The 27,796-nt window shown below is 35.4% G+C and overlaps 1 protein-coding gene and 2 long non-coding RNA genes across 4 annotated transcripts in view; 2 read left to right on the top strand and 1 right to left on the bottom strand.

Annotated features, from left to right (window-relative positions):
• The window catches only part of MTPN (myotrophin), a 63,122-nt gene that overhangs the window by 11,075 nt on the left and 24,251 nt on the right, over window positions 1-27,796 (top strand). For both annotated transcript variants that reach the window (XM_082473178.1, XM_082473179.1), the window contains exons 2-3: window positions 26,373-26,486; window positions 27,341-27,424. In XM_082473178.1, the coding sequence (XP_082329304.1) occupies window positions 26,373-26,486; window positions 27,341-27,424 (198 nt within the window). The remainder of the gene's footprint in view (window positions 1-26,372; window positions 26,487-27,340; window positions 27,425-27,796) is intronic.
• LOC309666090 lies at window positions 1,038-8,528 on the top strand. Its single transcript, XR_014266887.1, has 2 exons — window positions 1,038-3,877; window positions 4,194-8,528. It is a non-coding gene; the product is annotated as an uncharacterized lncRNA (long non-coding RNA).
• Window positions 6,663-27,796, bottom strand: part of LOC309666074 — a 30,131-nt gene continuing 8,997 nt past the window's right edge. Inside the window, exon 2 of the long non-coding RNA XR_014266870.1 lies at window positions 6,663-26,105. This is a non-coding gene — a long non-coding RNA (uncharacterized lncRNA). The remainder of the gene's footprint in view (window positions 26,106-27,796) is intronic.

The following is a 27,796-nucleotide window of genomic DNA, read 5'->3' as shown; positions in this document are numbered from 1 at the left end:
CAAATCACTATGATGTGTACCTGGAACTAACATAGTGTTGTAGGTCATTTATACTTCAATTAAAAAAAAATAAGGGCTTCCCTGGTGGCGCAGTGGTTGAGAGTCTGCCTGCTAGTGCAGGGGACACGGGTTCGAGCCCTGGTCTGGGAAGATCCCACATGCCACGGAGCAGCTGGGCCCGTGAGCCACGGCTACTGAGCCTGCACGTCTGGAGCCTGTGCCCCGCAACGGGAGGGGCCGCAATGGTGAGAGGCCCGCGCACCGCAATGAAGAGCGGTCCCCGCACCGCGATGAAGAGTGGCCCCCACTTGCCGTAACTGGAGAAAGCCCTCGCACGAACCGAAGACCCAACACAGCCAAAAATAAATAAATAAAAAAAAAAAAAAAATAAGATTACATATATGAAAAGTGCTTTGAATAAAGACATGTGAAAATACTGTTACTCATTGAGGAAAATACTAAAATCTATAAATGTCTTCAATGTAAGTATTTCTGTTTTTTTTTTAAATGTGAGACATAGTTATGTTTTTTTTTTTTTAATTAATTAATTTATTTATTTTTGGCTGTGTTGGGTCTTCGTTTCTGTGCAAGGGCTTTCTCTAGTTGTGGCGAGCGGGGGCCACTCCTCATCGCGGTGCGCGGGCCTCTCACTGTCGCAGCCTCTCTTGTTGCGGAGCACAGGCTCCAGACGCGCAGGCTCAGTAGTTGTGGCTCACGGGCCTAGTTGCTCCGTGGCATGTGGGATCTTCCCAGACCAGGGCTCGAACCCGTGTCCCCTGCATTGGCAAGCAGATTCTCAACCACTGCGCCACCAGGGAAGCCCCAGTATTTCTGTTTTATTTACTATATATATTAATAATTGCCTTAAATTGTCATTTAATCCCAATATAACTTAAATTGTTAAAAAAAAAAAAAAGAGGACTTCCCTGGGGATGCAGTAGTTAAGAATCCACCTGCCAATGCAGGGGACATGGGTTTGATCCCTGGTCCAGGAAGATCCCACATGCCACAAAGCAGCTAAGCCTGCGAGCCACAACTACTGAGCCTGCGCTCTTGAGCCCGTGAGCCACAGCTACTGAGCCTGCGTGCCACAACTACTGAAGCCCGCGCGCCTAGAGCCCATGCTCCGCAACAAGAGAAGCCACCGCAATGAGAAGCCTGCGCACCACAACGAAGAGGAGCCCCCGCTCGCCGCAACTAGAGAAAGCCCGCGCGCAGCAATGAAGACCCAACGCAGCCAAAAATAAATAAATTAAAAAAAAAAAAAAAACTTCAGCTTTCTCATCTGAAAATAGGGATTACAATAGTACCCAATTCACCATGTTTTAGCCATAAATTTTATGCAAAAATTTTACCTGATTTTTAAAAGAGATAGTTAATGTAAAATTTAGCAAAGCAGTGCCTAAGATATTGTAACTGTTTAGTAAATATTTGCTATTTGTGTTGTTTTATTTAGACCCTTTCCTAAGAGGAGGCTTAGAGACATCAAGGCTCTCTTACAGCTTGGACTTTGTAAGCCATACAGTCTCTATCACATCTAACAACATCTCTGCTGTTGTTAAAAGCAGCCACAGATGATATGTAAACAAATGAGCATGTCTGTGTTCCAGTAAAACTTTATTTACAAAAATAGGCAGCAGACGAGGTTTGGCCCCACTGGTCATAGTTTGCTCACTCCTGCATAACATTGAAGTTACAAAAACCAGGTTGTCCGATAAACTAAATTTCATTTCTTTCCCTTTGAGTTTTTGAAATCTAAAATAATTAAAATATATGATCAAATATAAAACTTATTTTGGGGGCTTCCCTGGTGGCTCAGTGGTTGGGAATCTGCCTGCCAATGCAGGGGACACGGGTTCGAGCCCTGGTCTGGGAAGACCCCACATGCCACGAAGCAACTAAGCCCGTGAGCCACAACTACTGAGCCTGCGCGTCTGGAGCCTGTGCTCCGCAACGGGAGAGGCTGTGACAGTGAGAGGCCCGCGCACCGCGATGAAGAGTGGCCCCCCTCGCCGCAACTGGAGAAAGCCCACTTACAGAAACGAAGACCCAACACAGCCAAAAATAAATAAATAAATAAATAAATTTATTTTAAAAAAAACTTATTTTGGGGATCAGCCTTTCCAAAAATATGCTCTTTATGGTTTAAAGGTATTGAACTGTAAGGAAAAGCAAGGCATGGAAAGCCATGTACAGATAGGAGGAAGAGAGAAGAGAGGCTGAATGAAATTCTTTAAGAGAAAAAGTATAGTGTTTCTACAGTAAATTTGAACCTTTAGGCAAGAGGCCTAAAATTATTCTGAAAATTAGGAATCATTACTTATAAACATGCAAAGAGAAACTAATTTAGATCTTTAAACTGTGACAGGGAATTTTACAAAATCTTCTCAGCTATCAAAGGTCATCCATCACAAAAAACGTGCCGGGATTCTTCTCTTTCCGGCCCTGGTGCCAGTCGCGTGACCTGGCTTGATTTCCAACTCTAGGAGTGAAAGAGAAGGCTAGTTAGCACAGTTCTCACTGGTTCATTCACAGTTCATTCATCAAATATCATTTGAGACCTAGAGTGTATTCAGTAAGTCTTCTGAGGATGAGTTTTCTTTGGTAGGTTCAGATAAAAGGGTGTACAGGACAAACAACAAATAAGATAGATAGTTGTATGGGTTCTCAATAAATTATTTCTCTATTTAATACGTGACATATGAAAAGAACTTAGAAAGCAACTATACAAGCGTGTTAAGAAAACATACAACTGTATAAAAAGAATAGACTGCTATAAGAGCCAAGAAGTCATATTTGGTTGCAATATAGAGGAGAGTGAACGCTATAGAACATCACATTCAAAATGGAAGATAATGAGAACAGAATGCTTTCTCTGAGTACTCACTCTGTGCCAGGTATGGTCCCACGTAATAAATAAATATACATACAGATATGTATGAAATTTAATCCTCACATCTACCCAGGTAGGCCTTATCTCTGTTTTATAGTTAGGGAAATGGAAATTAAGTAACTTGCCTGCAATCCTACAACTAATGAGTGGAAGGATTGGATTTGATCTGACTCGTTCTAGAAGAGTATTCTTTCCGCATCATTTGCAATGAAATGTTTCAGAACTACATGTGAAATACTAGATGGAAAAAAATGAAGATTAAGTATTACAGTAGGTAAAACACTGAGATCAAACCAGCAGAAGATAGGGAAGAACATACAAGTTTGAACGGATAAATAGAAATACAGGTTTTCAGAAAAAAGATCCCAGATTGGAAATAGACGGTCCCTACACGTCTATTCAAAATTAATAAACCCAAATGAAGAGCAAGATACATGCTGGCTAAAATGATTAACTATGAATTTTTTTTTTTTTTTTAGTCTATAAGCTTCTGAGCAAAATAACAATTTCCAAGGGGTTAAAAAAAAATCATCTTACCTTAGGTTATTTTCTATGATGGTACTGGAAAACAGTGAAATAAGCAGTTATGTCAGGAATAAAAGATATGAAGAAATATATTTAAGTTGTCATTCATGTATGATGGCGACAAAAAAACAATCTTAAGAAAATATATAACCCCCTTCCCACTCAGCAGATTTCTACAGAGGTCATGCCTGAAATTTTAGGGACTGAATTTTTCTTTCTCTTCCCTTCTCTCTTGCCCCCTCCTTTCCTCCCTTTCTCCCTCTCTCTCCTTATCATGGGATTATTTACAGATACAGTCTTTAAGACTATAAACCATTGGAACAGAATACAAGGGATTTCAAGGCTACATAATATTTTTAGGAATTTATTCCAATTATGGAGCCATGAATTAGTTTCTTGAAATTGAAGCTACTTTTTGATCATACTAATCTTTTTTCCACATTGAGATACTGCTATAATGTTTTGGATGGATTTTCTTTTTTTTTTTTTTTTTTTTAATTTTTATTTATTTATTTATTTATGGCTGTGTTGGGTCTTCGTTTCTGTGCGAGGGCTTTCTCTAGTTGCGGCAAGTGGGGGCCACTCTTCATCACGGTGCGCGGGCCTCTCATTATCGCGGCCTCTCTTGTTGCGGAGCACAGGCTCCAGACGCGCAGGCTCAGTAATTGTGGCTCACGGGCCTAGTTGCTCCGCGGCATGTGGGATCTTCCCAGACCAGGGCTTGAACCCGTGTCCCCCGCATTGGCAGGCGGATTCTCAACCACTGCGCCACCAGGGAAGCCCTGGATTTTCTTAATTTTGGTAGTTTTCATATAGAAATATGTATTTTGTTAAAATTGTAATTTTATACCACCAGTAAAAATTTTAATGCTTCGCTATTTTCAATTAGAAAATGTCTAAGTCTAATTGCTTTTAAACCTTTCAAAGAAGAAAAGTGTGCTTTTAATAAGTAAATCAACTATATAAAACTAATTTAAATGCCTGAAGTAGTCATTTTGAAAGAAAAAAAACAACTTGAAAGTTCCATATAGATGTATAGATGGTATATATGGTAACATACCATAAGATTTGGGATCTTAATTATTGCAGGATTCCACTTTAAACGGTTTTTTTGTTAGTAAGAAAGATAGATGCTTAACACTTTAATGGATTAAAAATACTTATAAAGACTTACACATTTGTACTTAACATGTTTTCTTGTGCACATTTTATTTCTTTGCCTTCTGTTAGTTCTGTGTGATGCTGCTAATAAGTAAATTAATGAAAATGAACCTATAATTTGAATACATACTTTCAGAACCTTGAATAGTCCTAGGTTAAGAGTCCCAGAGACAGAGATACATAATTATTTGTAAAATGGTATTAAAAACACAGGACTTCATTTTATTTTGTAGCTCTCATCCTTAAACAAGGTATATGTGTTGTGTTTGTTTTTTACTGCAAACAATTTTTTTCTTTTTGGCCAGATTCTCAGCCATCACAACCATTGAAGTGTGTCAGAATTACTATCACTCATAGTAATTTTGTCAGTGAAAATAACCCTCATTTGGGAACATATCTGAGGTGACTGATCTGTTGGATATTAGAAGGTGATCACTTTGGTCAGGATCAGCCTAGTATGGATTTTTAACTAGTAATAAGAAACTATTGTTTAAAACATTTTAAAGTGTTTTATGAAGCTGTATCTTCATATATTACATTTATTAAACAGATGCTCATTAAATGATTATTTGTTATGGGTATCATTGTTCATTACTTTGAAATGAGTTCATATTTATAACATTGAGAGTTTGATGCATTTGGTGTGACAGAACTTTACTGTTAACTTTGTAGAAACTATGTAGACTAAGAGCAAGCTGATTTTATTTTACACTCTTCTCAGACTTTCTACCTTTCTGTTGTGCCATCTATCTTTTTCCTGTATCGTAAAGTTTCATATAATATTATATGCAACTCTGGTACTGGTATTTATAACTCTGGTACTGGTTTTACCCACTAATGTCACCAATGCAGTAATATATGATTTTTCTTGGCAAAGTAATATCCTAAGGTAAGGACTTTTAACCTTGAGTGGCAGCGGGGGGAGGAGGACAGAGGGAGGGTCGTAGGAAAGGAAGGTCCATAGCATTCATCCAGTTCCCAAAAGGATCTGTCATCATAAAAATACTAAACACCCCAGTCTTACAGTCTTCTGAATTCTAAGTGGGGACAGTTAATACTTAGCTGTAACTGAATTATTGGGGACATTGACTCAACTGTATAGAGTTTGTTAAATTTAATAGTTTTGCTGCATTCTACAATCAGTCAGGTGTCCAGTATTAATTTACATGCTGCACTACAAAATGGTCACATGTATGCTAATTTAATCTACTCTTTGTTAAGTAGCTTTTGAGGACACTGGTTTCTTGTGACAGTAGAGTATGTACTTATGCCTTAGAGCTCAGTTGCAGCAATGTGTTCATATCTTAGGGATCAAAGGAAGAGAATTGTTCGTTTCTTTTCACCTGAAGAAAAGCCTAAAAAAGTAGGAAAAGCCTAAAATAGTAGTTCTCTGCAGGAGCCAGATAACCATTTAATTTAGAAATATTTTAAAGAACAGTATCCCATCTGAATGTTTATTATTCAAATGAACCTCATCCTGTGTAGTAGAGGCCTATAAGAAGTACTGGATCTATAGTAACTATCTCCACCAAACTACACTTTTGAGATGCATTTTAAAAACGTTGCTATTAAGGATAGGAAATCTGAAACTATTAAAGATATGTTTTTATTCCATATTAAAGCCATGTAGGAGAGTGGGGAAGGCAACGATTGAGAAAAACTAGGGGAAATCTAGTGAAAGGAAGAGTTAGACATCTAAAAAAATAGGAATACTAAGTAAACTATACTCTTCCTGATTTACTCTGTATTTGGATTGTGGGTGTTAGAGATAGAACACTTCCTATCATAAAGCCCCTTGAAATTTCTTTACTGGTGTACCTAACCGATTACCCTTTGTTTGCCTTAAACTTCTAGTAGCTGCGCTTGCAATGAAGTAGTAACAGCAGCCTACCAGAAGAAAATTTACTCTCTGGACCATATAAGTAATTCGACTAGTAATATCCCTAGAACACGGATAAAGCAAACCAGAGACCTAATTTTTTTTCTTTTTTATTGAAGTATAGTTGATTTACAATGTTGTTTTAGCTTCAGGTGTACAGCAAAGTGATTCTTTTATATATATATATATATATATATATATATATATATATATATATAAATTTTTTTTCAATTCTTTTCCATTATAGGTTATTATAAGATATTGAATATAGTTCCTTGTGCTATACAGTAAAGCCTTGTTGTTTATTTTATATATGGTAGTGTGAATATGTTAATCCCATACTCCTAACCCCCCTTCCCCTTTGGTAACTGTAAGTTTGTTTTCTATGACTAGAGACCTAATTTTTGCACTGTGCTATGAAATAACAATAATCACAATATCCCAATGGCCACTGTTTAATGTGAGGTTGTTTACTGAGTGCTTGGTCTACATTTTTTTGTTTAATTGTCAGAAAATTTTGTTTTAAAAAAGACCATAAAAGACTGTTTTTGCAGATGAGGTAAATGAGACTTGAAGAAATTCATGTAACTTGCCCAGGGTAACCAAGCTAGTAAATGGCAGAGCCAGAATTTATTTCTGGATCTGTTAGATTCCAGAAAGCACTCTTGTTCCATTACAGGAACATGAGTATTATTATTATTATTTTTAATTAAGGAGGGAGAGGAGGAATGGAGTTTGAATTTTTGTTTGACTTAGCACAAACTGCTGTCAAAAGAGAAACTTTTAGAACCACAGTGACCATAGTCCAGCTCATGCTGAGCAGGTTACAGGCCATTACTTGACCTGATGAACTTTGCCTTTTTTGTTCACTTCTGTATTTCTACCACTTAGAATAATGTATAGCTCATAGTGGGAGCTCATAAATATTTGTTGAATGAATGAATGAATGACTAAATGACTAGTGAATGAAAAACTCTTTAAACCTTCAGGGTCTGATGAAAGATCTAGAGCTGTGTATACCAGGGTAAGAGGAGTTTATGTAGAAAGAGCTTGCCGCTATTCTCTATCCAGAAGGCAAAATCAAGATCAGATTAAGGAGTATCAGGTCAAGGTGAAAGTCATTGGTAAAATTTAGAGTCTAAATGACAGGAAAAGAAGAGCATCCAAAGTCTGAATAGGAAAGAGGGCATTAGCAGAGTCCAAGTGAACCAATTCACCTCCTTCTTGACGTTAGCAAACTGGCAAGATAGGGTGTCTGAATAGGGAGGGGCGGGGGGAGTTAACATCCTTACAGGATTTAACTCTTGTCACCCAGTGCATTAGGGGGGTTCTGTGTTCTCTGATACTTTTAACTACTTCTAAGGTGTAAGTAAGACAAAGGACGAGGAGATCAAATAAAAAAGATGCCAGGCTGCTTTGACTTAATCATGTAAAAAAGTGGTTCAGCATTTCAAGCTTCATAATTAAATAATAATTTAAGTCCTTGTAAGACTTCTTTACCTTTGGCACAGAATGTTGCTCATTTTTTCCCCCTAATTTGTTATTCAAGAGGAAACAGTCAAATTGCTACACAAGACCACCAAAGCCAGGTATTAGTTTGCCAGTTTTGTTTAAAATGAAAGATGAATTCAGCGAGTACTTTGGCTCCTAGACTGATTCAAAATATTAAGACTTTCTTTTTTTTAATTAGCTTGGAGATTTTCTGCAGTTAGTGCTGTAATTGTTGTATATTGTTCTTAATTCTTTTCTTGCTTCTGTTCTGAATGTTCATTTTTATAAGGATATATATATTTTGAACAGTGTCAGGTTTGGGAACAATTATTCTAAAGGAAATATTGATGGATATATAATATATGTATACGTATATATATATTTATAAATATATATAAATATTGGGGGGGTTCTCAAGCATTAGGAACTCTAATGAACTCTTATTAACACTGATTTTTACAAAACTAGAAGGATAGATGTTTTTTTTTTAAATTTATTTATTTAATTTGTTTATTTTTGGCTGCACTGTGTCTTCGTGGCTGTGCGTGGGCTTTTTCTAGTTGCGGCGAGCGGGGACTACTCTTGGTTGCAGTGTGTGGGCTTCTCATTGTGGTGGCTTCTCTCGTTGCGGAGCACGGGCTTTAGGCGTGCGGGCTTCAGTAGTTGTGGCACGTGGACTCAGTAGTTGTGGCTCGCGGGCTCTAGAGCACAGGCTCAGTAGTTGTGGCACACGGGCTTAGTTGCTCCACGGCATGTGGGATCTTCCCGGACCAGGGCTCGAACCCGTGTCCCCTGCATTGACAGGCGGATTCTTAACCACTGCGCCACCAGGGAAGCCCAGAAGGATAGATATTTGAAGTCAGATGTTCTGAGGTTAATTTTCTTAGGAAGCAAGATGGATTGAATGGTGTTTCTATACAGACTTTTTTATGGACTTCTAAATTTGTAAAGATTGTCATTACCTTTCAGCTAATATGAAAAGTTATCACAATTAGTGTACTTAAAATTTTTGTTGTTGTTTCAAGACTTAAGCAGAACTATAAATGTTTTCAAAATCTAATGTGAAGGAAAAGAATTGTGGCAGACTTTAAAAATCCATACTTTTAATTTAACTAACCATCTCACAAAAGCTCACTTGGTTTTTCACAGTTTTGATTCTGTCTATAAGTAATATTCTTTAATATAATTAACATTTTTACCTTATTTTCAAAATAGTCTGTAATTCTAGTATTGAGTTCCTCTTTACTCCGTCAGTAATTTAGGACATTAAGTGTTGGTTTGGTTGTGTGTGTGTGTTTGTGTGTTGTTTTGTGTGTTATTTTTGTTGTTTGTTCCCTTGGTTTTTTTGTTCTGTTTTGTGTTTGTGCTAAAGCTTTTGGTACTAATTTTTAGTTTTATTGCATTGGGATTAGAGAATGGGTTCTATAAGCTCCTAAACTTGGGAATGTATTGAGGTTTTCTTCAGTCTATTATAAATGAGTTTTGTTAATATTCAGTGGAAATAGAATTGTAGTTTCCATAGAGTCGAGAGTTTGATATATATTAATTCAATCTCATTAATTATTAATCAAGCCCGGGTATATTCTTACCTGCCAAAGACTGAGATTATTATGATAGTCCCTCACTCCAGTGCTGTTTTTTTAATGTATACTTCATTTTGTTGATTCTTTCTTCCTCTTTCCTCAGCAATGGTTATAGGAGATTGATAGACTTTTTTTTTGAAGTATAGTTGCTGTACAATGTTATGTAAGTTACAGATGTACAATATAGTGAGTCACAATTTTAAAGGTTATACTCTATTTATAGTTATTATAAAATATTGGCTATATTCCCCATGTTGTACAGTTATCCTTGTAGCTTATTTTATACATAATAGTTTGTACCTCTTAATTCCCTACCCCTGTATTGCCCCTCCCCCCTTCCCTCTTCCCACTGGTAACCATTAGTTTGTTCTCTGTGTCTGTGAGTGTGCTTCTCTTTTGTTATATTCACTAATTTGTTGTATTTTTTAGATTCCACATATAAGTGATATCATAGAGTATTTGTCTTTTTCAGTCTGGCTTATTTTACTTAGCATAATGCCCTGCAAGTCTATCCATGATGCTGCAGATGGCAAAATTTCAGTCTTTTTTATGGCTGTGTAGTATTCTGTGTGTGTGTGTGTGTGTGTGTGTGTGTGTGTGTGTGTATACACATATACATACACGCCACATCTTCTTTATCCATTCATCTGTCAGTGGACATTTAGGTTGTTTACATGTCTTGGCTATTGTAAATAGTGCTGCTATGAACATTGGGGTACATGTGTCTTTTCAAATTAGTGTACTTGGTTTTTTTTGGATATATACCCAGGAGTGGAATTGCTGGGTTATATGGTAGTTCTGTTTTTATTGAGAAGCCTCCATACTGTTTTTCATGGTGGGTACACCAATTTACATTCCCACCAACAGTGTACGAGGGTTCCCTTTTTTCCACATCCTCACCAACATTTGTTATTTACATTCTTTTTGATGATAGCCATTCTGACAGGTGTGAGGTGCAATCTCGTAGTGGTTTTGATTTGCATTTCCCTGATGATTAGTGATGTGTTTAGCATCTTTTCATGTGCCTGTTGGCCATCTGCACTTCCTCTTTGGAAAAATGTCTATTCGGTTCTTCTGCCCCGTTTTTAATTGGGTTGGGGTTTTTCTTTGTTTTGTTTTTTTTTAATGTTGAGTTGTGTACAACACTATTTTTGTCAGTCGTTTTCTTGATATTCTTCAGATAAAAATTCGTGACTAACGTCTACATTTTTAAAAATGTAAAATGAGCATCATTTTCCCATTTACTTTTCTTTGCCTTTAATTCTACTCTGTCATATGTTAATATTACTCTTCTTAGTTTTTTAGATATATGTGCCTGATATATTTTTGCCCATTCTTTTATATTTTTCACATTTTCTCATATTACTTTGTTTCTTAGGTGTGTTGCTCAATAACAGCTTCTAGTTGGATTTTTTGTTTGCTTTTCTTTTTGTTGTCATTTAACAAAATCCAAGATTCATTCTTTATCTTTGATAGATAAACCTAGTCACATTTATTGATATAACTGATCAGTTTAAATTTTCTGCTTTTTAGACTTTGAATTCACTTTGTTTAAACTTGCTTTCATTTTGCCTTTTTTAGCTGTCAGAATTTATTTTCTTCTTTTTCTTCCAAAAAGTTACTAGAACTTAAATTTCATCGGAAACAAAAAAATGTTTAGGTCTAGATTTTGCTAAGCAGTAGCCTTTGATTTTAGTTTTTCAAAACAAAAATATCTGTCTTGCTTTAATCTATTATAAAAGTAATGCATGCTCATTTTTAAAAAATGTAATACTACTAAAATAAGAAAGTCTGAATATTCTCATAATCCTCTTCTAATAAATTTGTTGTACGTATTCTCTGAAATTTTATGATTATGTATAAGCATATTTTTCTAAGTTTTGAAATAAATAGGATCGTACCTGCTTTACTGACTCAATAGCATGGTCATCTTGCATTTCAACAATACAGAACTTGTGTGAGTTACCTTCTCTGTGCCTTAGTTTCCTTGTACAAGAACAGTAGTACTAGCTTCCTAAGGCTTTTGTGATAATTAAGTGAATTAATACCTGAAAAGTACTTGTAACAGTGCGTGCCACATGGTAAGCATTCAAGGAGTATAAGCCACTCTTCATTTTCATTTTGAATGATTCCGCATAGTATTTCATGGAGGTTATGCCATCATTTATTTAAAAGCCTCCCATGTACAGCATTTAGTTGTCAGTGTGTCACTTAATAAGACCTTGTGTCTGACAATCTAGTAGGCTTTTTATTTCCTCACCTACTTTCTACTTTATATAAATGTGTGATTGTTTATACTTGTTAAATTGTATATCTGCTCTCTCAAGACTTATTTTTTAATCATATATGCTTAAGTAAAGGCTCACTTAATTTTACTTTTCATTATTGATTCTTTTATGCCAGAACTCCCCATTCTTGTGTTCTAATTTTGAATTCCTCTCTTTTGTTTCACTGGAGCAACAGTTCTCAGGGTATTGTAGATCTCCAGGGGCCCCAGAGACCTTTTCAATGAGGTCAAAACTCTTTTCATAATACTATTAAGACTTTATTTTTTCTTTTGATTGTGATCATACTTTTACTGATGGTGCAAAAGCAAAGGCGAGTAAAACTGCTGTGTGAATCAAGGCAGTGGCACCAAACTGTATAACTGCTAGTCATTGTGAACTTTACCTACACACATGTGTAGTTTAAAAATATCCCCTTGATGAAGATTAATAATAATTCACTTCTACTAAATCTTGATTGTGGAGTACACTTCTTTAGTATTCTGTGTGAAGAAATGGAAAGTGTTCATAAAGTACTTCTACATTCGTTGGAGTTACAGCTTGCACTAGCTGCTTTTTTTATGAAACACCATTTAAAAAAAAAAACCCACTGACAAATTATAAATTCAGTTATTCAGACTTGGGTATTTGGCAGATATTGTCTTGAAAATGAATTTAGTGAGACTGTCAGTTCAAGGAAAACAGCTGATAATTTTTATTGCCAAAGACAAAATTCAAGCTTTAAGAGAAAATTCAAATTTGGAACATTTATATCTGCCATTTTGAGTTTGACAGCTTCCCAGTATTTAAAGACTTTTCCAGTGAGATCTGAAATGATATCAATGAATGTGATGTTTTGATATTGTATAAAGAAATTTGTCAACATTTGGAAGATCTGCATAACTCAGTAAACCAATATATTCTAAATTACCAATGCATGAGATTACAGAATCATGCTGCATGGATAAAAGAGCTATTCAGAGTGTAAGTAGATGGATGGATTTTAATGTAACAGAGTATGTTACATTAAATACATTTAATGTATTTATGAGTATGAATAAATACATTAAATAAATAAATACAGAGTATGTTACATTTTAATGTAACAGAGTATGAAGTTCGTTGATACAATTTCACATTCCACATTGTAAATAACCTTTAACAAACTACCACTTGTTGAGTTTTTAATATAGTGTCAAAGAAGAATATCCATAATGGACTGAAAAGACTTAAAATTTTTTTTACTTGTTCAACTACATATCTGTGGGAGGCCAAATTTTCTTCATATATTTCAGCCAAAACAGTATGTCAAAACAAATTGAATGTGGAAGCAGATATTAGAATTCAGTTGTCTTCTATTGAAGCGAACATTTTAAAAATTTACCAAAAAAATTGGGTCGGCCAAAAAGTTCATTCAGTTTTAAGTAAAAATAAAAGGCATATTTTTCATTTTCTCAGAGAACTTTATTGAACACCATGTTCGCTAACCAAACGAACTTTTTGGCCAACCCAATATAATACAGTGCCATCCTCCTCAATTTTGGGATGGGGGAAGTATAGTTATTTTTTATTAAAATTTCATTTGTTAACATGTAATGTCTTTTGTTATTTCTAAATGAATTAATAAACACTTAAAAGGCTTTCTAATTTCAAATTGGATCAGTACCTATAGATATAACCCATATTTTTAAAAAAAGAAAACCCTGGGATCCTGAGACTATAATGTTGGAGAATTAACTGCACTAGAAGTCTAAGGTTCGCCTCACGTTTGCCTCCCTCTCTCAAGGGAGCACAGGTGACATACCTGCTGATTTGCTAATACCCAAGACTGCCTTTACACATGAATATTGATTTGCATAATTTATTCTTTCCAAACTGCAAATCAGAAATTCTCAACCTTCTGCCTAGTCCAACACCTCACACATTTCCCATTAGTATAAGTGTCAGTAACTCTCCTCAGGGGATTATACCTGATACCCAAGCCTCCTCCAGATATTATTGTAGATAGTTTCTCCCTCTTCTTTAGAATTCAGTGTTGTAGGGAGGTCAAAAATAAGAGATCAGGCTAATTTAATTTTCTTTCCTGTTAATGTATTTTTTACTTTCTTTTAGTTTTTGTTTTATTCTTATAAAAGAGAAATTGTAAAGCTATATTAATGGAGGGGATCTATTCAATTTTGTCTGTAATCTAATGAGCTTTTATGATCTGTAGGCTCAGGTCTTTCTTGAGCTCAAAAAAAATTTACTTTTATAACTAGTTCAGTTCCCTTTGTTCTGGTTCTGTATTATTTATAGGTTTGAACTTTAGTTACACCATTCATCTTCTTTTTTAAATTATTTTTATTTCTTTGTTTATCAGCTCCGTATTCTGGGAAATTTTCTTAGGCTTGTTCTCAATTCTTTATTTAATTAAATTTTCTTAATTTGAGTAGTGCTGCCCAACTCTACTGACTTTGGTACAGATTTTAATTTTGCAATTGCAATTTTAATTTCCTTGCTATATTTTACTCTCTCAGCCAGCTTCCTTTTCCTATCAGCTGGCATCTCAGTTGTTCACTTTGTATGTTTGCCTGTTTTCTTCTTAAAATACCTTTTTCATAGAAACCATGTCTTTTGGAATCCATTTTGGTAACTCTGTAAGTGCTTTCTAAAATTGTTTCTTGAGTTTTCAGTATGATATTCCTTTTCTTTTGCTATATGATTAGCTTTCATACAACCCCATATTGTTTTTCTTTTGGTACTTACTTTTTTTTTTGGCCACGCCATGCGGCATGTGGAATCTTAGTTCCTCAACCAGGGATTGAACCCTTCCCCCCGCCCGCCGCAGTGGAAGCGCAGAGTATTAACCACTGGACTGCCAGGGAAGTCCCAGTTACTCACCTATTAAAGAGGGAAAGCTATCCAGATTCAGGGTTGTGAACAGATAGGATGTGAGGATTGCTTCTGACCATACTTATCACCTGGGTATGTGCTAGAAGAATTCTAGTTTGGGGTGTCTTTGTTGGCCTGATGTGAGATCTTCTGTACTCTCTATTGCCTGCTTCTAATACACTATGTAAAAAATTCTGTCTTAAGGCAGGAATGTGCCTATGTCTCTCTCTGTCTCTGCTTAAGATGATCCTTTGTGGGTAGAGAAATAGTGGGTCACTTTTTTTCCCTCTGACCAGAGCAGACCCTGCAGGTAAGAATGAATATGCAAGTAGTTGGCCAATACACTTGGTTTTCTGAGCTTTTTAGGGTAGTCTTTTTCTGTCTGTTTTCACAGGAAGTTAGGACAGGCGTATCAGGGAATGTTTCCCTGAGAATATATTACTTACACTAGAGTTCAGTTTGCTTTCCTTTTAAGTCTGTGAACATAAAATTCAGATGATGTCAGAACTTCCAAACATTTAGTATTAGCATTAGGGTTTAACTTATTTAATATTTCATTATATAAAAATCATATAAAATAACATTTAAAGTATAAAAATTCTATTTAATTTTTGAACTAAAATTAATTGATGGCACACTCACCCAAATTTCATAAGAATAATATCAACAGGTCCTACTTTCCATGAATTTCACCATTTTGTGTTCTCCAAATACAGCATAATTTAATTCTGTACTTCACATTTTAGCATCTTGATCCAGTCATTTATTAGTTTCTGTAGCAAAGCCAGGCATAGGCAATGACTGTTAGTGTTTTTACAAAGCATATAATCAACCCATAACCCCTTTCCCCACTCACGAAGGCAAAGTAGTAAGACTTTATTTTCTATTTTGTGACCTGATTTCAGACATGTTAAAAATACAGGAAAATATGTGCTTTGGAATTTATGAAATATGATATTGTTATGTTCCGTAAAATAAGAACTTTAATATTATAGGGTATTTGGGATTAACCTACATGTCCAGAATTAGGAGAATATTTAAGTAAACTGGCACATCTATTTGACAGAATATTATGTGGCTTTCAAGAATGATAGCAAGATATTTCATATATTAAATAAATGTGTGATTATAACTTTTTCAAGCAACTACTTTCATAGAAAAAAATTAAACAGAAGTACAGCAAGGTAGTAATAATGGTCATATTTTGGATTGCAGGATTCACTAGAAGAAACATCTCTTATTTTTCAAATTTTATTTATTGATCATGTTACTTTTTAAGTGTGTGTGTATGTTAGCAGTAGGGTTGTTTGTAACACTTACAAAGAGATCATTTAGACCTAAGTCCTGCCATACTAATTTCCATTTTTGCAGTTCCTAGACTGTTAGATAAAGGAACTCTCAAGCATTTCATTGAAATTTGGATGTTTTAATGATATGCTTGGGGGCATATGGGAAAGGATAGTTAGATGAGAGTGTGATGAACTAGATTTAAGACTGCTTGAACAGTAGTACCCAAACAAATACACTACCTATCTCTTTATTTAGCAAACTGAAGGAAGTTTCCTGACACTGGTGGGGCTCATTCCCTAGTCTTATTTAATTTTAATGTCTTTAGGTGACCATAATGAAGATAGGTGAGATGCAACTGGAGGGAGGGGCAGATGAGGACTAACAAATTCCTTTTAATAAGACTCTAGAAAGAACTTGGCAGCCTGGAAAAATAAGATGACCATTTTAAGATGCAATTTAGTAGCAGTTAATGTAATGGCCCTCCATGTATACTCAAAAAGTCAGTAATTCAAGTTCAGGATAACAGCAAGTCGTATAGAAAAGATTTCATTTTAGTTACCATGTCATCTGACTGCTAAACAATTAATAATCTAACATGAAAATAGGGACTGCTTGTTCCATGTGTCCCCAGAGGATAGGATCAGAACCTGTAAACAGTGAATTTTCCAGCATTTAAATAAGGAATAGACTGATTTGTAAGGTCTTGAATTGCCTTTCATTAGAGAGATTCAGTTATGTGTTGGGCATACACAAGCAGGGATTCAAACGCAATACGGGTGGTTGAATTAGATGACAGAATCCTTTCCAACAATGAGATTATGTGGCTTTCAGACACTCTTAACAATGTTTTTTAAATACCTCTTTATATTTGTTTTGTATATATGTTTTGGTAAACAACAGGTTACATAATATGACAAAGATGGTATAAATGATTACACTAATTCTTTAAATTGGACTTTTATGCACAAGTCACCCACAGACATTGTAGACAATATATATAAATAAGTAAGGCATTGTCCTTTCTTTAATGGAGTTATATCATTGAAATACATAAATAACAAATACCTAATTAAATAAATGTAAATGTAGTAAGAGACATATAAATAAGAACTATGAGGATTAAAAGGAGGGAATTATATATCAAGAGTATAGTGGGCAGGGGGCAGGGAGAGTATCAGGTAAAAGTTTTAGAGAGAAAATAGATCTTGAAGGGTAAGTGGAATTTCAGTACACCAAGACATGAGTGGAAGTGGGGTGACCATGGCAAAGAAAGGCGACATCATGAAGTTTTCCAGATGTGGGAGAGCGCTGGTGTGTTGGGAGCGCAATGTTTGAGAGTAAAAAAACCAGAGTAGTAAGTTGGTGTTGAATTGAAGATGAGTTGAGTATCATGGTGAGGATTTTCTATTCAACAGAAGGGAGCAGTTGAAATTTTTTTGCATGAGGAAGAGTTGTGATCAGTGTTACTCTTTAGGAACTTTAATTTACTTGATTTACATTTGTTGAATTGTTGAAGGTCAGAAAATTGAGTGGAAAACTATTCAAATGAGAACTGTTGAGGCCTCTAATGATAACAATATTGGTTGACATTTATTGAGTGCTTACTGTACAGGTACATTATGTTATTTCAGTGAAGACTCAAAACAGCACTGTATAGTAGATGCTTTCCAAATGAGCGCCTCTTGGATTTCCAGTTGGCCTATGAGAATTCCATACACCATAATATATCAATTGATTTCTCCAGGCACCATTCTCGCATATGCATACCTCCACACTCTTCAAATCAGTAGACACCCTGTTGAATACAGTTATTTCTTAATTTAGCATTTTATACTATGCTATTATAATCAGCAATCAAAACAAATTTTTATTGAGGTTTAAAAATACCATATTTGGAATTATGGTAGAAATGAAAAAGTGTAAGATGTAGTTTCTGACCCCTAAGGACCTTTAAAATCTAATTAACAACACAAGATATAAATACATGAAAAACTAAATGGCAGTAAAAGATCAATTGCCCACACACTAACACTAAGTTATTGAAAATTCTCTTCATTAAGGCCCTTCTGTATTTTGTAGTACTCAACTAAATGGCATTCATTTATTTGCATGCTAGCTTCCCAAGAAGGCAGCAAATTCTTTGAGTCAGAGCTGGGCCTTTCTATTTTATCCCAAGCAAGTAGCAGCACAGTGCCTAACTTATGGTAGGCTCGGTAAGTATTTGTTGAATTAAATTAATTGTAAATAGTATATCTTTTTCAAATACCGTATTTCATCTTTTTTAGATCCATGCCTACTTTTGTTAGTAAAACAACTTAAAGTAATAATAGATTTGAAAGAAAAAATTTTTAACTTTGAAATGTATGTATATATTTTTTACATTGTTCATGTTGTTGTATTAAATCTTCTTTCTTGATCCAACTTTTGTGGAAAGTTAAATGTACCTACTGTAGCAACCATTTTCAGCATCCAGTCTCTTGAACTACTTTGTTTTCATGGCCAGAAGTACAGAAACACCTATTTCTCTGTTCTAGAATATAAGAGGGGGCGGGGGGAACAATTATTCCCAGATGCATTTAACCATAAAAGTAAGCTAACTATAAAAGACTTTAGAGGTCATCTCCTCCAGCCACAGATTTTTCAGTGAGGAAACTAAGGTCTTCCAAGCTTCTTACTTCCCCATTGTGGGCAGTAGCAGAGGTAACTTAGAGCCAAGGGCTTCTGTCTGGTGTTCTTTCCACCGTTTAATACTACTTCTCTTCATAAAGTAGAAAACTAGGCAGTGAACGTTAGAGGAAGGGGTTCCTAACCTCTCAAGGGTCATGGCCCCCTTTGAGAATCTGATGAAAAGTGGCATGGACTCTTTACCTAGAAAATTTATGCACACACGAAGAATTAGTAAGCTTTTTGAAAGTCTGTTCACTGATTGCCTGGTGGTCTGTAGATCTCAAGAGGAAAGGTACACAAATTAGCATACTATATTCATGGCATCAGAAATAGATGAGACTGAATTAAATTGTACTGTGCTCTTCAATAGTCAGCTTATGGTCTTCCAAGGAGTTACTCTAAGCCATAGAGTACACATGGCCCAAATTCCTGAAGCATCCTTGGGCAAAACCCATAGCAGTAGCTATGGGTTTTGAGCTGTGGCTTTTATATTAAAACAAACAAAACATACATATGATACATGCATATTTGTGCAGATATATTTGAATGAATTTTTAATTTGTTTAGGATTCTGCTTTCAGACTCAGAGAAGCATATATTTTCTATCCTTTGCTATTTGGAGTACTTCAATGAAAAAGTTTGAAAAGTACTGGGTAGAGAGTTAGTAGGGCAGGTTATTTTATATTTTTGTGAGTGTATTAGATAGATAGATAGATCATAGATAGGAATTCATACATATTTTGTCAAATTAGTTAATCAGTGAAGAGTAAAGTTCTTGTGGGCAGAGACCCACAATTCCACTTTCTTGTACCCTTAGCATGCCTAGCACAAGGCTAGGAACATGGTTTCTCAGTAAATGCTAGTTGATTTATTGATATTAAAATAGAACTAGATCACTGTACCAATACATTTCTAGTCAGATAAGAGAATTTATCAGTATAGCTGAGGCTCATGGTTATTTAGAGCAATGGTACTTGAGAAGTAAAAAAAACATGACCAGCTTTCTCAAATGCCAATAATGTCATTATTGAGGAGCATCAGGAATCAACACATCCTAAAGCATTCATTCATGGTCACTATAGTGGTTCTGGATAGAGTATATTAATTTAAACTACTCACCAGAAAATATCATGAAACAGTATTATTTCATATCTCCAATATTACATATATGTTATATATACATATATAACATATCTGGAATATATCATACTTAGAAAAAAATTAAAATAGCGTCAAAACAACTTTCTTGGTACAAGAAAAATATGGTAAAAAGTACAATTTTAATGTAATAAAAATCTGTTGTATATTTAACAACCAACAGGCTTCATATTGCAATGACAGGAAGGAGAGTAAAATGAAACTGGTTAAATTATTCTTGCTAAAAAGGGAAAGGTGAAGCTAGACAAGCCTGGATGTGATGACAAGTTAGATTTGTCAGCCTGCTTTACTTGAACTGTATATGGCAAATGGAAGCTGTGTGCAGAGTTATTTGTCACCTGCCTGGTTATTTACACCCATATCATGGTGAGAATTTGTTGCTGCCCAGCTCTGTGACACGTGATACTACTGCATGATGATGTCTTTAAAAACACATAAACTTTGTCACTAAGGAAATCCCCCCAAATTCTGTAATCAAGGTATTCCTATAAAGATACTATTACAAGACTATAAGGCTAACCCATTTTTAGCAACTGTTTGAATTATAAATATATGATGATAATCTGAATTCAAAACCAGGATCTCAAAAATTTGTTTTAAACATCTAGTAGAAGTGGACAAGTCAGAAGAGGAAACAACGAAGGAATAGTCAGAGTAGGAGGAAAACTACAATAATGTGGTGTCCCTGCAGTCAAGGGAAGAGAGAGTGTTTAAAAAAGGAAGGAGTGATCAACTTTGCCACTGCTGGGAGGTCAGTTAAGGTGAGGACTAAGAGATAACCTTTGCATTTCGCAACGTGGAGGTCCTTGACCTCAGCAAAAATGGCTGTGGTATAGTATTGAGGGTGGAAGCCAGATTACAACAAGAAGTGAGAAACTGGAGATAGCAAATATAGACAATGCTTTTGGCAAGTTCAGTCATGAAAGGGAGGAAAGAGAATAGTAACTAAAAGGTGAATATCAGGTCTAAGGATAGGTTTTTGTGTTGCTGTTTGCGTTTTTAGCCGAAGAGTTGCGAATGGCATATTCTGATGAGAAGGAGCCAGTACAGCAGGAGAGGTTGAAAACACAGGCAAGAAAAGGGATAAATAAAGAAATAAGTTTAAGAAAACAAGAAAGGATGATATCCAAAACTTAGGTGAGGGATTGGCTTTCGATAGGAAAGGATTTGTCAGTTGCAGGAAGGTGTGGTAGAGAGAAGCTCGGGAGGAAGTTCACATCCCAAGACAGTTTTCTGTTTGAAGAAGGATATGAGGTTATCTGCTGAGAATGAAAAGGAAGCAGGAGGCTTATGAAAAATGAAAGAGATTTAAAATAGTCGCTGTGGAAGGTAGAAAAGCAAGATAAAAAGGAACATGGTAAGATTGCCAGGTAATGCTAAGGGACCTGTTGAAATTGTGCATCTCTCTCTTCTATCCCCAGAATCTGGGAGATAAAATTAGGGTTAAATTTTTCTCTGTAGCTGGTAATGTTTCATGAAGTTAGAATGAAGATTACGGAATAGGTGTCCAACGTCCTCTCTTCTGATGTAACTCACTAATGCCAAGGGTGAGGAGAAAGGAACTAGATAGAGCACTATCTTCCTTCCCTATTTCACCACCACTACTGAAGTTACCACCTATCCAGACTGCTGGAAAGCTGGTGAAATTGTCATTCAAACCCCTACATCCGTAAACATACCACTGATCTCAAGTAACTGCTGCTGTTACTGGATAACTAATGCATTATCAGTATTTGCTTTGAAATAGAAGATGACTTACTTCCAAGTCTGTTGCTTGAGCAATTTCACCATTTGTTCAGTCTGAAAGCTTCTATTATGTAAAATTTAGTATGTGTCAAAAAGTATACTAGGCACTGGAGCTGCAAAAGTAAATAATAGTGACATGATACCTGACCTGTGTTCATAGAGGATACAGACAGAGGCAGATTAAGTAGAATGTGACAGGGAAATACAAGGTGCTTTGGGTACCCCTGTGAAGGTAGTATGACTCAAAGTTGCAGTAGTTAAAAGATGACTTTCCAGAAGAAGTTTGATTATAGCTTGATTCTAAAGAATTAGTAGGAATTAACTGAACAAAGGACAGTGGGGAGGAATGCTTGTGAGAATTGAAGCTGGAAAGGTAATCACTGGACATAGATCACTCCAAGTCTTGTAAACTGTGTTTAGTTGTTTAGACCTATTCTCTAGGAGCAATGGGTGGTCATCAGAGTACTTTTAAAAGGGAAATAATGTGACCACATTGTGTGTTTAGCAAGATCCCTGTAGCTGCAGAGTAAAGGATGGAGTAGGCATAATGGGGCTGGAAGTTGGGGGTACCGGGTAAGAGGTTTTTTTCAGCGATCCAGACAATTGTTTTGATCTCTGAAGCCCACCCAGCTAGTAGGAGTCATATCGATCTGCTCATATCCCACTTTAAAACTTCTTGTTCCATGTAGTTTGTTGAGTTACAGAGGTCAGGAGCTTTTCATTCAGCACTAACAATGAAGGAACCTGACCTCAAATAGCTTCTGCTCTTTAAGTCTCCCATGAAGGTACTGTTAGTCATTCCTACCCCTATTCTTCTTCAAATATTGATTTGTTAGCATCTCATTTTACAAGAATTAGAGCCACAGAGACTTGATTTAGGAAAATCTATGTTACTGAGGTGTAATTGAAATGCAAGAAACTGCAGATACTTAAAGAGTGCAATTTGATAAGTTTTGACATGTATACAATCATGAAACCATCACCACAGTCAAGATAATGACTGGTAGATTTCATTACCCTCAAGTGCCCCTTCGTAGTCCCTCCCTTGTTACCCCCAAATAAGCAACCACTAATCTGCTTTCTATCAGTATATATGTTTGCATATTTTATAATTTTATGCCAATACCATGCTTTCTTGATTACTGCAGTTTTTAATAATTCTTGAAATCAGGTAGTGTTAGCCCTCCAAATTGTTCTTTCTTTTCAAAGTTGTTTTGGTTGTTTAGATTGTTTGTATTTCCATATGAATTTAGGGTCAGGTGTCAATTTCTTTTTAAAAAGCCTGCTAAGGTTTTAACTGGTACTGCATTGAATCTATACATCAATCTGTGGAAAATTGACCTCTTTACAGTATTGAGTCTCCCAACCCGTGAACATGCTGTGTATCTCTCCATTTATTTATTTAGATCCTCTAATTTCTCTCAACAGTGTTTGGTAGTTTTCAGTATATAGATACTGTACATTTTTTGTTAGACTTATTATTTCATAAATTTGTATGCTATTGTAAATAATATTGGTTTTAGTTTTGATTTGCAATTATTAATTGCTAGTGCTATATAAAAATGCAGTTGATTTGGTATATTGATCTCTTGTTCTTCAGCATTGCTAAAATTACTTATTAGTTTTAGTAGCTTTTTGGTAGATTCCATTGGACTTTCTACATAGACAGTCACACCATCTGCAAATAAAGACAATTATACTGCTTCCTTTTCAAAAGAGATGGGGTTTGTTTGTTTGTTCCCTAGTTGCACTGGTTAGAACTTCCAGTACAGTGTGGAATAGAAGGTAGAAACAGACATCTTGTCTTGTTCCTGATTTTAGGAGAAGAGCATTCAATCTGTCACAAATTAAGTATGATGTTAATTGTACTTTTTTTGTAGAAGCCTCTTATTAGGCCAGGGAAATGTCCTTCTTTTCCTAGTTTACTGAGTTTTTATCAGTAAAGGATGTTGGATTTTGTCAGATACTTTTTGAGATGATTATATGATTTTTCTTTGTTTAGATGTTAAAATAATGAATTATGTTGACTGACTTTTTCAAATATTCAACCAACCTTGTATTCCTGGGGTAAACACTACTTGGTCATGGTCTGTTATACTTTATATATATTGTTGGATTCAGTTTGTTCAAATTTTGTTTAGAATTTGTGTTCGTGAGGGACATTAGCCTGTGGTGTTCTTTTCTTGTAAGTCTTTGTCTCGTTTTAGAATTAGAGTAATGGTCACCCCATAGAATGAGTTTGGGTGCTTTCTGTTTTCTGGAAGAGTATGTAGAATTGGTATTACTCTTTTTTTCTTAAATGTTTGGTAAAAACTTACCAGTGTAGTAGCCATCTGGGGCATGGGAGTTTCTTTGTGGGAAGATAGTCTGTGTTAAGTCTGATATTAGCACTTTCTGTCTTCATTTTTTTTCTGATCATTCTGGCTAGAGATTTATCAGTTGTATTGATCTCAGAGAATCAGCTTTTGATTTCTATTATTTTTCTGTTTTCATTTCATTGATTTCTGCTTATTTTGAATTTAATTTTTTAATAGACTTTATTTTTTAGAGCATTTTTTAGGTTCACAGCAAAACTGAGCAAGGTACAGAGATTTCCATATGTCATTTCTCCCCCTAGTTTCTTAAGGTAGAAGTACAAAGATTGTTAATTTGAGACCTTTCTACTTTTCCAATACAGGCATTTAGTACTATAAATTTCTCAGTAAGTACTGCTTTTGCAAAGGCCTGCAGAAGAAAATCCTTTCTTTCCTGTCATTCACACAAAGCCTTTCCAGTATTGTCATTTTTGTCTGCTAAAATAAGAATTGTAAGGCAGCGTCTGCAGGGATAAAGGAGAAAGTTTAAACTCACAACAGTTCCTTTTCATATGCATTTTGCATGCTTGTACTAAGTAAGGAAGGAAGACATTGCATATTTTGACTCAGGAGAATATCTTTTTGACAAAGCTATCTTATTGAATACTTGCTGCAGTTATTTCTTTACTTTGTTTCACTGAAAAGACCTATCCAGTTAATCCTCTCCAGTTAATGTAACTAATGGAAAGGAAATAATAATGAAAGGAAAACTAGCTTTATCCAAATCATTTGAAGCAGTACCTCTTTGCCTCAAAGCCTCACATTTCTGCAGTTGTGAATAAAGACTAAGGTGGTACACCAAGTCTCCCTTACGTTTCAATTTGTTTCTGAATATAAAGTATATTATAATAAATCATATCTTTGTATTTCAACCATTATGCAGAAAGCTGCGTTAACCTAATTTTGGATAATCTTTTAGAACCAGTGTAAACCAACATTAGGAATCCACAGCAATAATACTTAACCTCTATTAAACATATTACCCTGTGAGGTACTGTGTTAGATACTTTACATGGATTATCTCATTTGATGATACACTAAAACCCAGTGAGGTTTATTTTTAGTCCCATTTTACAGATAAGAAAACAAAGATTTAGAAGGTAACTAGTCTAAGGTCCTACAACTGACTGGTAGAATTGGAGCTCTAACCCAGCCTTCGTTGATCTTAAGCATGTTATACACCTTCCTTCTATATTCATATACTTTATAAGAGGCCCTATTTTACTGTAAATATCACATGTTGACTTGAATAAACAACCCATTAGAAGTTACTGCTGTGAATTACTCAAGTACTCTTAACAGAAAAGGGTTGTTTTATCATTGAGTAATTCAAAAGAGGACAATTATTTTTGATGAAATTCTTGATCCTCCACAGAGACAATATATTTGAAATATACATCTGGCCTGGAACTCGGGAACACTCTGTGTAATTTCATTTCCTGACTTAAAGCTCTGATGCCTCCACTGATTGTTGTGACAGGCAGGTGATCTCACCTCTTGGAATGCTCTTTTTTTAAGTACCAGCCCTTGAATAATAAGTAAGATGATATAGCTCACTCTGATACTTACTGAAGGATATAAAACCCTGGAGTTAAACATTTTCCTTAACGGAAAAAAAATACCTCTATATATTTAAAGATTTCAAATTGTTTGAATTTAATAACTTCATTGTTTGAAAAACTGATCCATTATATTTATAGTGACCCTTAACATTAAAAAGACTGAGTAATGGATTTCATTCAGTATTTGAGTATATCTCATATGTACATAGATAACATAATAATAGCTAATCATATTTCTATTAATATTAGCTATAATATCTTAAGTGCTCTACATGGATCATCTAGTTTAACCCTCACCACAACTCCATTAGATGTAGGTATTGTTATCTCCATTATGTTTAGTCATGTGATTATTTGATTAAAATCTGCCTCCCACACTGGATGGTAAGCTCCATGCCGTCAGCAGCCGTTTCTGATTTTGCTCACTATTGTCCCCTCTGTGCACAGAGCCGGCCATACAGTAGTGCTTAAATGCTGAATGAATGAAATGAATTCTTAATGCTAATACTCATTACCTTGTGATGATGATGTCTGCCTCCATCAAAGTAGTGATGCTTTCTCTGAAGTATTAAAATACATGTCATATGATCTGTGTAAAATCTAAGTACTTGAGCTCATCAGTCTTTGGTGGCCACATCTTGACATCGTGCTGATTGAACTCCTTAGAAAGAGCACAATAATAGATTTCATTACATTTAGCATTTTTTTATTGTTTTCAGCTTGACTAATCATGATTTGAATTGCTGTCATGCTGTGTGCTATTTGTGCAGAATTTAAAGTTCTTGGTTACTTATTTCACTTTGCAAGAAATGTAATTCTTTCATGAAACCCTTGCAGCTTTAAGAAAGTAAAAATAGCAGGTGCCTCATTTCCCTTCTTCAGTCTACCATCCTTATGAATATTGTTTTCATTTGGCTTCTTTTATAAGGGAGAAGACGTCAACCGGACACTAGAAGGTGGAAGGAAGCCTCTTCATTATGCAGCAGACTGTGGGCAGCTTGAAATCCTGGAATTTCTGCTGCTGAAAGGAGCAGATATTAATGTATGTAAAGAACATTGTCATTCTAGAAAAAATTCTTGTTGTATGCTTTTGGGTAATTGTTTTCTGTAGATTTGTAAAATAGTTACTGGTGGAAACCTCATATGAAGTAAGAATATAGTCTGAAATTATACCAAATTTCTGTAACTTAGAAATACATAGTTGTGATTTTTTTTTTTAATAAGCAGAACAAATTGATTTTTTTTTTAACTGATAAAACTGGGGGGTAGATGTTTCCTTTTCAAGTTGTAAAGCAATATGAGAGTTAGCACTATCTGTAGGTGGCAAATAGCTATCACCCAATGGAGCATAGGACTCTGCAGTCATATGAGAAATCTAAACTGGATTTTTGGACAAAAGTCAGACAGCAGTCATTTCTTGACTCTTGCCTTTTGTAGCTACTGCATTTCAGAGTTTTAGAAAAATGTTTAAGTAACCATGACAGCAAGTGAGATGAACTTTTCACATCTCAGGGAATACCATGTCACGTGGCCCAATTGTGGCAATCTTTTACCTCTTCATTGGCTATGTTCCACCCCTCTCGAGATTCCCTTCCTGCACCTCATTGGCACGTCTACAGTAATGCGGAGTTGAGGCTCAGAGAGGTTAAGTAATTAGTCATGCAGTAAGTGGCAGAGCCCAGATTTGAGATGGGGTCAAAGCCCTGCTCCATCAGTTTCACTAGTCTGACTCCCAATGAGAAACTTCTTGTGGCCTCGGGCCTCTAGCAGCTCCTAAGAGGCTAAAAATGGGTAAACATTGATTTTGAAATATTTATGAGTATTCCCTAATTAGATCTAGAAAGAAGGAATAAATGAAAAATGGATGAGGTGATCTATCTCTCTATTATTTCATAGGCTCCAGATAAACATCATATTACACCTCTTCTGTCTGCTGTCTATGAAGGTCATGTTTCCTGTGTGAAATTGCTTCTGTCAAAGGTGAGGTCAATTGCTGATTTTTATTGCTTTTTCCATTACTATGTAACTGTTTAAGCTAAGTATTTGGTTGTTAATTTACTTAAATTTTGTGTGGCATCAGGGACAGAAAAACTAGAGGTAATACCAAAACTGAGGTCTAGAGCAATGTTGCTCAAAACAGCTGGTCCACAAGCTGTTTGTTACCAGTTCATGGTGGGTAAAGAGGTTGGGCTAGAAAATAAGTCAACACAGTCTCCTTCATCAAGAATATCTTGCTGTTTAAAAAAAGTTAGCCAATCTAGGCATTGTAGTTAATAATTAGTAATATAGAAAATGCTGTCCCATGCTAGTAACAGTTTGCAGACTGGTACCATATTCACATACCACGCTTTG

This window comes from Balaenoptera physalus, assembly GCF_965194825.1.
Source record: "Balaenoptera physalus genome assembly, chromosome: 8".
Taxonomy (NCBI): domain Eukaryota; kingdom Metazoa; phylum Chordata; class Mammalia; order Artiodactyla; family Balaenopteridae; genus Balaenoptera; species Balaenoptera physalus.
This window is presented reverse-complemented; position numbering and strand designations above follow the sequence as displayed.